Genomic DNA, 13,830 nt, shown 5'->3' on the forward strand with positions numbered 1-13,830 from the left:
AGGCTTTCATGGCAAGCTCTCCACATAGCACCTCCTTAAGATTTTTTTTTTTTCTTTTTCCCCTCAGGTGTGGCTCTGTGTCACATCAAGGGTTGAGCTGCCAGGTGTATGTGACACACAGGACAGAGAATGTCCTGTGGAAATCTGTTCCTTGATTGTGATGTGATTGTGAAACTGCACCCTGCATGCCACAGCAGGGTGGCCTTTATACGTGTTTGATTAAATGTTTCATTCATTAAAGGAATGTTTCCTGATTGGCTTACTGTTTTAGACTGGATGTAACATCTTCTCTTCCCTGTCTTCCCTTACAGAGTGTTCAGATTCATTAAGAGTAAGGATGAAGTCTGCGGCCTCCTATTGTTTCCTATGGCTTTTTCTCCAACTTCCTGTACTCGGATCTGCCAACCAGGTGAAATACAAGGTTTTCGAAGAACAACCACCCAATATACTGATCGGGAGCTTGGCTTCAGACTATGGCTACCCAGATTCCAAACACCTTTACAAGTTAGAACTGGGACATCCTTACTTACGCGTGGATGGTAAAACTGGGGATATATACACAACAGAGACCGCTATTGACAGAGAGAATCTACGTCAATGTCAGAACTTATTCCCAGGTCAGCATTGCTTCTTGGAGTTTGAGGTGTCTATGACAGACCTGATGTCCCCTGTTCCCAGGCTCCTGGATGGACAAATTGAGGTTCTGGACATCAATGACAATACGCCTAACTTTGCTTCCCCAGTCATCACTCTTTCAATTCCAGAGAACACAAATGTTGGAACACTTTTCCCCATTCCAGCTGCCACCGATCGTGACTCCGGTATAAACGGTGTGGCTTCGTATGAGTTAATTGTGGGACCTGAAGCTCATGAGCTATTTGGGCTTCAGGTTGCCGAAGATCAAGATGAAAAACAACCTCAGCTCATTGTGATGGAAAAACTTGATCGTGAGCAGAGGGACTCTTACGACCTAACAATTAAAGTGCAAGATGGTGGCACTCCACCAAGAGCTAGTAGTGCTCTTCTGCGCATCTCAATTCTGGACACCAATGACAACGCACCACAGTTTGAGAAAATGACTTACGAGGCAGAGCTGCCTGAAAACAGTCCAATGGGACACTCTGTCCTCCAGGTAAGCATTCTCTGAATATATTGTCACCTTTATTGTTTTAATTCTTCTGTTTAGAAGTAGTGTATTCTACTGGCTCCATTTTGGAGGTTAGTATACTGTACTCAGCTAACTCAGCATTATTTGGGAGGATATATTCATGGTACACAATCTTAAACACAAATTGCATTGTGCCTGTGAGTTGCTTAACCTTCCAATTCACCAGTGAAGCTATTTCAGCGCAGTACCCAATCTTGATGGTGGTGCAAGGTGCCCCCAAGTTAATGATCAGACTTTTATAGTCTTACTGGAACGCAATCCAGTTTCTCCCGGTCCGTTCCAACGTGAATTTCAGTGTTGGAAAATGGATGTTTATAAAAAAGTTGCATAGGGGACATAGTTGTCAAGCCTGTCTTGTTTCCTTTTGCTCTGTCTAAATAAGGGCAAACCAGTCTGGCCATTTTTGGTTTTCAGTTCTTTTTCAAGGCCATGTTTCTGCCTCTAAGGAGAAAAAAAAGCCAAGAACCGGTTCCAGGTGATTGCTGTACAGGATTTTTTGCATTCCTTCCGTATAACGTGTCACGGGCTATTGCCGTGCAGGGAACAGGTTAGGTGACTGTTTGACAATGGCTTACTTTGCATCTGTTTCTCAGATGTCTTTCCAGGCTCGACTCGTATGAACCAAATTCTGCATGGGTTTTCGCTAGTTTTAAAAAGATATAATATTTTTTTTTTCTCTCAAGAGCAGTACACATTAACATTGGAAAAGTGATGCACATGAAAATGCCTTTTTATACACTTTATAATTTCTGTAATTATATCTAAAAAAAAAAAAAACCCCTACAGTTTACATTTTTATTCTTGTACAAAAAAAGCTCACATGACATCCTTAAGTAGGAGTTGGTTTCAAATACAAAATACATATAAACTGGTGCTCTATTGGTTTCCTGTTTCTTAAAACCTGAATATATCAAGAGCCCAAGTTTTCAGTTCAGTAGCACATTGATCTGAGAGGACTGTGGTACATTTTAATTGAGGAAGCATGGTATGAGCGGGTTCAAATTCGCACCCGTCACAGAAGAGTGATTTTGACAATATCAATAGGAGATCAAAGCAATCCCCACACTTCACGGTTGTATTGATCTTTTTGGCAGATACTCATTTTGTAGCATTGATTCTGGTTTATAAAGTCCTAGCAATTTTTTTTTTTTTTTTTTTTTTTACTTGCGTTTGTGTGACTTCTCTGGCTAGCATGATGATCAGACCTTTATGTTCTAGATATGTACTGGACACATGAAATACATTTTATATTTTAGCAATTTCTTTTTTCCTTGTATAGGCTCTAATTATAACCATAAGTCCCTCCTCTTCCTAGCCACTGTAATAAAATTTCACATACCACAGACTTGGCATTTTGGAGGTCTTCACTTTAGTGAGCTCCAAACTGCATCAGGTGCTAAGAAGTGTAGACCGGTTTTCTGAGGCTTACATCACAAGTGGAGACCATTCCTGTGCTGAATCAATCTCAGTGTAGCTGTACTTGACATGAGCTAATAATGACCTCCTCAGAAGCCAGTTAAACATGGCTAAAGAGGGCAATGATGATCTGCTTTTAGTAAGAACCCTGTAGAGCCTTACTCATGTCACGTTAGGTAATATAGGGAGCTGTATTTTTTTTCCTTGAAGGTCTATGTTAAAGCTATGCAGGTTATCCTAACAATGGATACATCTCTCTGCAGTAGACTGCAGCAGATGTCTCACAAGGTACATTTTCCCCTCTTGTTGTAGCCTGATATCTAGGTTTGGAATGTGTGGCATGTTGCGCATAAGGCGTTTCAAAGTCCAAGGCCTGTTTGGTTCTTGAAATATTTAACCCCTAGAAAACGTTTGCATCAAATTGTCACATAAATACTTGTGGACATTTTGTTTTAACCTTCTACAGGTGATTAAGAACCAGATCTTCTCAAAAACAAATTTTTGTGTCTATATATAAAATTAGTCTATATCTAGAATGTAATACAAGGCCGTATTTGTCATGTCAAATAGAATTTCAGATCCACATTTTATGGTCCGTAATGAACTAAAAATACTGATCAAAAGCGATGTTTTTACCGATTAATTTGAATGTTTTCTTTCTCCTCCTAGGTAAAAGCAAACGATTCTGACCAAGGTGTAAATGCAGAAATTGACTATTCTTTCCACCAAGCCTCAGACATTGTACGCCGATTGCTTCACCTAGATAGGACAACAGGCTTAATTACTGTTCAAGGACCCATTGACCGTGAAGAGGTCGGTACGCTGAGGTTCTCTGTGGTAGCCAAAGATAAAGGATCCACTCCCAAATCTGCCCGCACCCAAGTAACGATCACCATTCGGGATACCAACGACAACAAGCCTGTTATTGACATAAGAGGTTTTGGTCTGGTAACGCATCAGGATGGGGTGGCAAACATCTCAGAAGATGTTCCTGTGGAAACACCTGTGGCCTTGGTGCAGGTTTCTGACATAGATGAGGGAGAAAATGCTGCGGTTACATGCGTTGTGGCCAGAGATGTTCCCTTTCAACTGAAACAGGTCAGTGATACTGGGACAGATAGCAAGAAGAAGTACTTTCTACAAACAACTACCCCTCTAGACTATGAGTCTGTGAAAGAATACACTATTGAAATTGTTGCTGTAGATTCTGGAAACCCTCCTCTTTCCAGCACAAACTCCCTCAAAGTCCAGGTAACTGATGTGAATGACAATGCACCAATCTTCACTCAAAGCCTGATGGAAGTATCCTTCCCAGAAAATAGCCCGATAGATAGTGTTGTAACGGATGTTAGTGCAAGTGATGCTGACAGTGGCTCTAACTCACAGCTCTCCTATTCCATTGTGGCTGATCCTTCCACTCGGGGTATCTTCTCAATCAATCCAGACTCTGGTCAGATACGTGTGAACACTGTGCTGGACAGGGAGGCGCGGGAACATTATGACTTCCATGTAGTTGCTGCAGACAAGGGAACACCAAGTTTGAAGGGAACAGCCTCCGTTGTAATCACAGTTTTGGATCGCAATGACAATGATCCTAAATTTATGTTAAATGGCTATAACTTTTCAGTCATGGAAAATATGCCTCGTTTGAGTCCTGTCGGAATGGTAACTGTTATTGATGCAGACAAAGGTGAAAATGCACGTGTTCAACTATCAGTAGAGCCAGACAGTGGAGAGTTTGTTATCCAGAACGGGACAGGCACTATCCTTTCCAGCATCTCTTTTGACCGGGAGCATCAAAGTACTTACACCTTCCGGTTGAAGGCGGTGGATGGAGGGGACCCTCCCCGTTCATCATATGTTGGAGTGACAATAAATGTCCTTGATGAGAATGACAATGCACCAGTAATTGTTGTACCCTCCAATATTTCCTATGCGTATCTTACACCTCTAACCCACCCAGGTTCACAGGTTAATAAAGTACGTGCTGAGGACATGGACACTGGCATAAATGCTGAACTCCTTTACAGCATAGTTAGTGGCAACCCCTTTGAACTATTCCACATATCTCCCACTGGAGGAGAGATAACCCTCGAGAAAGAGATTGTAAGGAAGCATTATGGCTTGCACCGCCTAGTAGTAAGGGTGAATGATCGTGGGAAGCCTTCCAGGTACGGCACTGCTTTAGTACACTTCTATATCAACGAAACCTTGACAAACCAGACCTTTGTGGAGACACTACTTGGTCATAGTCAAGACACACCTTTGGACATTGATATTGCGGGGGACCCAGAGTATGAACGCAGTAAACAACGCAGCAACATCTTATTTGGTGTGATAGCTGGCATTGTGGCTGTCCTCGTGGTCATTGTAGTTGTAGTTTTGGTGAGGTATTGCCGACAAAAAGAAGCAAAGAGTGGCTATCAAGCTGGAAAGAAGGAGTCAAAAGATCTATACGCCCCAAAGCAGGGTAATAAAAATAACAAAAGTAAAAGCAAAGCCAAGAAAAGCAAGTCTCCAAAGCCACCCAAGCCAGTAGAGGAGGATGAAGAGACCGGGCTTCAGAAATCCCTCAAATTCAACCTTATGAGTGACTCTGTTGGAGACAGCCCAAGGATCCACCTTCCTTTGAATTATCCACCAGGCAGCCCAGACCTGGGTCGTCACTATCGTTCCAACTCTCCTCTACCATCCATCCAGCTTCAACCACAATCCCCATCTGCCTCCAAGAAGCACCAAGTGGTCCAAGACCTGCCACCTGCCAATACTTTTGTTGGTACTGGGGACAACACTTCCACTGGCTCTGATCAATACTCGGATTACAGCTATCGGACCAATCCCCAGAAATACAACCACAAGCAGGTAGGCGATTACTTCCTTCGTGACGCAGCTGCGGATGGCACCCTAGTGTGGAGTGAAGTTTGGTGATATCCTCCCATTTAAAGGGCTGAAGTCCCTAAAAGCCAGTGGGATGGGCAAATAAAGACAGTTTTATTTTTATTATTGCAATTGCGATAGAAAGTGAATTAAAGTGTAACTGTGTTATACCAAAGAATAATTATATGCAAAACAATCAGCACAACATTTAATTTTTTTTTTGTGTGGTCCCTGTAAATGCCTACTTATGATCCCAGTCAGTGTTATAGTAACCACTGCTTCTTCCTTAGAATTTCCTTGAAGTGAATAATCACCCAGTAAAGGAATTCAACAAATGATTGGATGCCTTATCCCAGGGGGAAGCGGGCTTCCTGTTGAGAACATTTTAACCCTATAAGTGCCTGTTGGTAGAGCAGTGCATTTGTTTTTTCTTTTTACTTCACTGGCATTTACATGGTTTAAGTACTTTTTTGGGGGGTTTTTTTTTCCTTGAGCAACCATGGATCATGCCTTGCAAAGATCAGTTTTAATGAACTGCATGGTGAAGGTGTGAATGATTGTAAGATTAACATTAATGCTGCTAACCGTTAATTCAGGGGTGGTCAGTGGGCATTTTGGTCATTTGCATGGTATGGTTAGATTGGGGGGGGCATCTGACAATATACGCTCCTTTTCCTCTTCCTTTCTTGCTTCCCCCCACTAACAAAAAAACAGCTCCTGCCAAAACACAATAATACAGATTTTTTTTTTTTTTATACGATTTCCTTTCTTCTATCTACATTGAGCCGGCTTTCCCATGCTTGTCACTTTGTAACAGGTGCTAATGTAGCTTATCGCATTCAGAGATGCCTCTGGACTAAATGCAAGGCAAATCACTTAAGATAAAAGCTAGTCGTCTTAAAGAGGAGGGGTGGCTGAATAATAGCCCCAACTCATTGTGACGGTGAGAGAAAAGTGCATGGAAGGTGAGGGTGTAAGGACCAGGGATTATATGGTGTTTCATAGTGACTAGTGCTCTAGTACTCTTATGTTCCTACTGAAGGCATGGCCAATACTAAACCGCAAAAAGTTGAGATGCCTTCTTGAGTTTAAACTTTTGTTTTTGTTTTATATGCTTTTTTGAGTGCAGTTTCATACCGGCAATACTTGCATGGCTTACAAAAGTTTCTGTGCACCTCGTCTCATACCCAGTGCTTCATAGTAACAAAGACGTTAATAGGCGTTTCACATCAGTTAGAGGCCTTTGACCTATTCCAACAAACTTTGAAGGTATTGTGCAAAGCGTAAAAGTGATCTTCTCACCGTAACAGCCAAATGGAATGGAATGGTCTAACCAAGCACAAACAGTGCATTGGTTGCTGTGGTGATAAGACGGTGCACCAGATTTGCTTTCTTTTTTTTTATTATATTCATAGCCCCCCATCGTCTCTTTGCATGTGAATGTGCCGATAGCGCATTATGCGCCAGTGCGTATCACGTTCCAAGGGTCACCAACATGAAGGGCTTCATAAACATTGCAGCTATGCATACAGTAATTAGTTAAGTGTACCGTATTGAGGGGCTGTTAGGCCTGTTAATGAAGGAGTTTATTAAATGTTTAAGATATCTTTAATGCACCTACATTAATAAAAGTGCTGGTTTCTATCTCCCAACCGGACCTCGGTCACCCATTAGAACTGTCCTTGTACACTTGATATTTTCAAGAAATGTGAAAATAAAATTCTGTTTTTTCTGGTGCTTTTTGTACATATTTTACCTGGTTTTATCTCGATTTGAAATGCAAATTGTTTTGTGTTAACCCCCCCACAGCTTGTACAGATGACCCCCCCCCGTTTGTCTTTTAAGGAAGCGATGTATTCCCAAAATATTTTGAGCCTTGAAGAATGACCTTTTTTGTTAGACAATAGGATAGGGGCATGGTAGAACATATGCCAGCAGCTTCCAAAGAGAGTGTGGTGTCCTGCTGTACATAATTTATTTAAAAGATGCCAGGTGTATGACTATACAACCCGGATTCACCTCACACCCTATGTCTGGTATTCCACTGGAATGTGTATATATATAAAAAAATATATAGTTGGTAATTTTTTTTGCACAATACAATATGCCATAAGTTGTATACATATACAGTAAGGCGCATTTTTTTTAATTTATGTATAGATTTTTATTTATTGTTTCCAATTTTATTACCCATTTTTCGTCTCCTACATTATCCATGTTTGTGTTTATATGGAAGTAATGTGACTTTAACGCTGATTTGTTTGTGAATAAAGCTTTTTTTTTTGCATTATTTATGATCCATTTCATTTTTTTCTTTTTGCCATGTATAATTTTGTTTTATGTTGTAGGTCAGACAAAAATAGAAAAAGCTTCTAGACCCAGGGGGTGGTCATGGGAACCTGACTTGCTCTGTGCTGAATCTCCCTGTGGGATAAAATAAGGGCTTTGCCCCTATATAAAGTTTCATTAATTGACATCAGATTTTTCAGTGTACTAAACTCCATTTGCAACCAACCCTCAATATATCTAACAAATCCTAAAGTGGATTCTAATGGAGGCCTGGAAACCCAACTCGGTTAATCAACAAATTGTTCCGCAAGAGATAATAGCGAGATAATAAGAGATTAATTCCATTAATTTGCGCATTGCCGCAAACAGGATTCCTTTTTAAAATCTGTGTATGTGGATTGAGGAAAAATATATAAATCATAAATCCCGCCATGCCTTTCGGCTGTTCTACACATCTTCAACAGCTGGGAGCTTTCAGGCTCCTGCTACCCATAGCCCTCCGTTCTAAGGATGTGGGTAGACATACCTGGTGACCCTCGAAGGGCAGACTCGCTGACGTTCTAGAAAAACTGGCATGGTCCAAGGGGCAGTGGGTGGCAATGCTGCTCCATCAACCCAGAGTTTTTTGTCAAGAACCGGAGAACCGGTGCTTCACCCGGAGTCTATGGGAGAGGAGCGAGGCCATCCTGACTGACAAACCACTGTCCAAATAAAGATTCAAGGCTTTATAGCAGGCAGAAAAACAGGAACACAAAATTGACTATAAATAGTTCTTATCTGTCAACCAAACTTTTTTACATAGCTTAAAGATTGCTAAATTACAATTAATGACTGTTGATATAATGCCGCAGGGCTGTACAACAAATCTAATAGATGACACATTTAAAATGATTTTGTAGAGGTTCTTGGCTGCAGTAGAACAGGTTTGAACACTAGTGAATGACCAACATTTGGTACCCAGACTATATGGTATGTGCACAGGAAAACTTTCATGTCTGTGTCATCATTGCGTAATGTGTTGTTGCCAGTTAGATGCTAGTAAATTCCATTGCTTCAGTGCCATCTTTCAATACCTGTTAATATCCTTGATTTTAATGCGATTTAGACTATCGCTACTCTACATTCATAGTTAACAATTAGGGTAATTTTGGTCGGACATTCCAGAGGTTCCATTGTATTACAATACATATTCAGTGCTGACAGGTTAAGGCAAATTACTTTTTGTAGATCAGCTGCTAAATTCAGCATTAAGTGAGCTTCTGAGATTAGCAGAATTATGGAAGGGAGTCAGTCTTCCCTATGGAAAGTACCCACAAAGTTCATGTGAGAATGCAAATTTCCATTAAAACCAATAGGGACTTGATACAATCGGATCTTTGTTAACCAAAGGATAAACATCACGATGCACAGAGTATTGTAGTTGAAACCCATGGATTAATGGGTGTATGCCAATACATATTAGATTTCTCCATTTAACATAGATGAGGTCTACAGGTAGTTCATCAACTCCTGTTAAAAACAGAACTACCATGATATTCCTTCAGCCTCTAAAAGAAAGGTGAATGTTGAGTATCTTTACTTCCTTCGCTTTAAGTTTTTAATCAAAGATTTTACTCTCCTCGAATGTTCCACACCCTCAAAAAAAAAAAACAAAAAAAAAAAAGCAGACTTCTAATAATATGCCCGTTGGGGTTGAAATTTACCACATGTAAGTATACCTGTGTTTTTAGTATGTTATGTCTGGCAAGCGATGAGACAATAAGAGGGAAAAATATTAGTCTGCAATTATACACTGCTGAAGAAACCACCCTTGCCGATCTTCTCATGGACATGGAATAAACATATGAAAGCTAAGATTAGCAACTATATACAGAAAAATATATATATTTAAAAGGAAAACGGTTGAGTCCACCCTGCCCAGAAGCATATCTCGCTCACACGTATAGGTAAGGGAAGATAAATTAAACTATTCAAGCATTGGAGTGTTTAACATAACAAATCTGGAGACTTGTTAATTGCCTCCATTAATTCTCTCGATTTGTTGTTTATCTGCCACATACTGTATGTATGTGAGTAGACCACGGTGTTTAGCACCAGCAATGAATTTGTATTTTGTGTGATCAGCTTTTTTTTTTTTACATGAAGCTCCCTTAAACTTAAAAAAAATAAAAATAATATATATATATTATTGATCTGTTGCCTAAACAAATAACATCTTAACTGTGTCCTGGGGGTTTGGGGCACCCTTTACCTTGTGGTAGGCCGGGATAGTTTTCATAGCTAAAGCGATTAATAGATAGCCAAGTTATTGCAAATCTGTATAGTATGATGTAGTGGTTCAAAATTACACACACACACACACACACGCAAAGCAAGTACCGTATTTGCTCGATTATAAGACGAGGTTTTTTTCAGAGCAAATGCTCTGAAAAATACCCCTCGTCTTCTAATCGGGGTCGTCTTCTAATCAGACCTCAAATAGAGGTCTGATTAGGAGACTGAGATCCAGATCCCCCGCACCGCTGCAGGGGACCTGGATCCTCCTGTCTCACCCGACCCCCCCCCCCCATCATACACACACTTACCGGTGCTTCCTTGCTTCCTCTGTGTTGCCGGGGCAGCGGGTTGACGTCTACACGATCCGCGTAGACAACGTCCGCTGCAGCCGGAAGGAGGTGTGGCTAGCAGCGGGGGTTGTCTGCGTCCGTCGCATAGACCTTCCCCGACTGTCAGAGATCAGAGAGCTGATCTCTGACAGCCGGGGAAAGTATACGCGACGGACGCATACAAACCCCCGCTGCTAGCCACACCTCCTTCCGGCTGCAGCAGAAGGCGACGTCAACCCGCTGCCCCGGCTGGAAGCACCGGTAAGAGAGGGGGGAGAGCGGGGGAAGGGGGATGAGAGAGTGTGTGTGTGTGTGTGTGTGTGTGTGTTAGTTAGTTAGTTAAATGGGGGTATAGGGTGTGTGTGTGTGTTAAATGGGGGCATAGGGCATTTCTGGAGTGGCGTTAAGGGGGCATTTAATAGAGCACTCTGCCTCCTGAAATGCCTTATACCTCCCTATATGCCACTCTGCCCCATAATATGACTTTTAACCCCCTAAATGGCAGAGTGGCATATAGGGGTATAAGGCATTTCTGGAGGCAGAGTGCTCTATACAATGCCTTTTAACTCCCTTAATGCCACTCTGCCTCCTGGAATGCCTTATACCTCCCTATATGCCACTCTGCCCCATAATATGCATTTTAACCCCCTAAATGCCAGAATGGGATATAGGGGTATAAGGCATTTCTGGAGGCAGAGTGGCACATAGGGGGTCAAAAGGCATACCATGGGGCACAGTGGCATATAGAGGGTTAAAAGGCATATCATGGGCCACAGTGCCATATTGGAGTGGCAAGCCTGGGGGCAGATGTGCGTAACAGGGGGGCAGGTTGGAAAATACAAGAAATAAAAACAAAAAAAATCTTTTTCTCAATCATAGCTTTTATTAAAAAAAATAGTTTACATGAATTAACATTTACTGGGAAAACTTTTTTCCTTTGGGGTCGTCTTATATTCAGGCTTTTTCTTTTTTTCTTAAGTTAATATTCAGATTTTGGGGGGTCGTCTTATAATCAGGGTCGTCTTATAATCGAGCAAATACGGTACTAAAAGGAACACGTCTTAGTCCCCCATCCAGTACATGTGATTGTACATACATGTATGTTTGCCCATGAAGGCTATTATAATTAACAAGGGTAATCAAACATAAGACGGGTTCATCTGGTTCCAGCCTATAGCCTGCCCAAAATACTTGTCCCCTGCACCGTAAGGAAAAACAGCATAGCTGAGAACATCCAGGCTCCTGCTACCCGAAGCTCACCCTTTATTGGTAGTGTGTGAAAACTAGAGTTTGGAGGTATGGACACCATTGTCCTACTCGGGAGTAAGTTAGGCCCTGGCATCTTGGCACATAGCGTTCATAGCTATACTATTGTCTTCTGCTTTTCCAAAAGTAACCATGCACCCATACCACCTTGTAGGATGGGACCAGGACTACTTGCTGACTTTGTGGGTTTAAGGAGGGAGTGGGGGGCTGTCAGGACCCTGCTCCTCTGACCTGGCGGATTCAGGTGTTACCAGGTATGCATGCGTCATGGAAAAAAAAATAAAATCTATTGATGAGTGGGATTTGTAATTTTATTCTTGTAGGTTTTTTGTGTTAAGTGCCAAAAATGTAGGTGTTAACCTATGAAAATGATGCAGCAACAAACTGAAAACAATAAGCTCTTGCAGTATTATCCTTTTATCCTCCAATGGTAGCCAAATTATCACACGAAGAACCCTGGCGTCTGATAAGCCTTGTGGAAGAAATATACCGCCTGTGGTGTACTTAGAGATGCCCACCCGAAGCCCTGCTTATATTCTCCACAACCCTTCAACCATTCAAACTACTGACTAAGGATAATAGGAGATGCACTTCAACCCCAGCTAGTGACTAAATTGACTCTTCACTGACAAGCCACCCACACAAAAACTTCAATAATAACTGTAAGGTGAACTTTTAGCTTCCCGGGTACATTAATCATTTGTGCTTTTAATGTTTTTCTCGTCTCCAATCTGTCAATAAAGATAAAGGTAGCGACACAAGGGCTCCTAGCAATGAAGCCAGCTGTATATGGAACAAATCGGGATAAGGAAGCTTCCAACTTCCCAAGCCGCCTTCATTATAAAATACTTTTTTTTTTTTTTTTTCTTCGTAACCATTGATGTGCCAGAAACTAGAGTAATATGGTATACTAATGGTTAAAATGGTGACGAGGGCATATTTTTTGGATCTTTTAAGGAATTTATACTTTTGGTATTATGCACAATAACTGTTATAAGATCACCGCATAGCTATCTAGGAGGCCTTTTTTCTTCTTCTTCAGTACAATTTCCTTACTGTCGCCATGGTTTGATCCATTTGTGCGCTTGGTTTTTCTCTTTTGCATTTGGTATATAGTAGACTATTTTCCACCCTCTCTTTGCTCACCTTCCCCCTGGGAGAGATAAATAATACCAGAACAAGAGGCAAAGATGCTCAGTCATTCCACTCTGTAATGGCCTCTAATGTGTCAGATCATTGTTTAATAGACTCCGAGCTGCCCCCAGCCTTTGAAAAGGGAAGACTTCAAGGTTACTCACTGCACAGAAGCCACAGACTATGAGTAGAAAGCCCAGACTATTAACAAGTGACCCCGATTAACCCATGTGAGGCTTAATGGGGCCCTGTATGAAGTATTTATAGGTTTATGTATCCTTGATTGAGTTATCCCTCTTTCAGTGTTAGAATGAAATCTGACATGGAGCACTTTTCTTTACACTCTTGAGCTTTAGCAGCTATCAAAAGGTTATATGAATGTAATTATATTTACATTTTAAAATGTCTTAGGATCTTTTGCTTGTGTCATTGCTTTTAGTTAGTTCTTTTTTTATGTTCAGATTCTCTTTTGGCCATGACATGCACTTAAAGCGTAGCACTGTGTATTTAATGCAAATTTCCCTTCGTTCCCATGACCTCTCAGTGGATAATTTTGTTGAATCCTTCTGTTGGTCCAAGAGCTTCCTCAACAGGTTACCCTGATTTTTTAAGTTCAGCTCTGAAGTTCACCGAAAGCATAGTCACAAATGTCCCTTGTTTTTCCCATGATCCTTTAGTTGAAATTCCATGGAATCTTTCTGTCGGTCCAAGCTCTTCCTGGACTCTACATGCCGTATTATAATGATTACACAAAAGCTTGGGACGAGGCACCGGATATAATCCCGTCATGAAGCAGATAGATGGCAGTTTCATTAAGAATCGTTTCATGCTTCGTCTGTATCTATATTGCCTTTCACCCCAACCAATTACAAGACCTACAGCAGATGAGGGCAATTGAAAATAACTTCAGACTAAATGTAAAGTCTGTGTCTGCTTGAATACTATTGTCACAACTTTTAGTACAACCAAGTTCATTTATTAAAGCTATTAGTTCCGGCTTTTTACTTCTTAATCACTGTAATTGTTTTGTAGACCTTTATTTGAAATGTTTACCTCGGGGAGGCTGCGATCTGT

At 41.2% G+C, this 13,830-nt stretch overlaps 1 protein-coding gene across 1 annotated transcript in view; it reads left to right on the plus strand.

The window, feature by feature from the left end:
* Nucleotides 1-13,830, plus strand: part of PCDH1 (protocadherin 1) — a 96,366-nt gene that overhangs the window by 20,373 nt on the left and 62,163 nt on the right. Inside the window, exons 2-3 of the mRNA XM_053465443.1 lie at nucleotides 312-1,132; nucleotides 3,254-5,446. Coding sequence (XP_053321418.1) covers nucleotides 312-1,132; nucleotides 3,254-5,446 — 3,014 coding nt within the window. The remainder of the gene's footprint in view (nucleotides 1-311; nucleotides 1,133-3,253; nucleotides 5,447-13,830) is intronic.

The sequence above is a fragment of the Spea bombifrons genome, chromosome 4 (assembly GCF_027358695.1).
Source record: "Spea bombifrons isolate aSpeBom1 chromosome 4, aSpeBom1.2.pri, whole genome shotgun sequence".
Classification (NCBI taxonomy): domain Eukaryota; kingdom Metazoa; phylum Chordata; class Amphibia; order Anura; family Pelobatidae; genus Spea; species Spea bombifrons.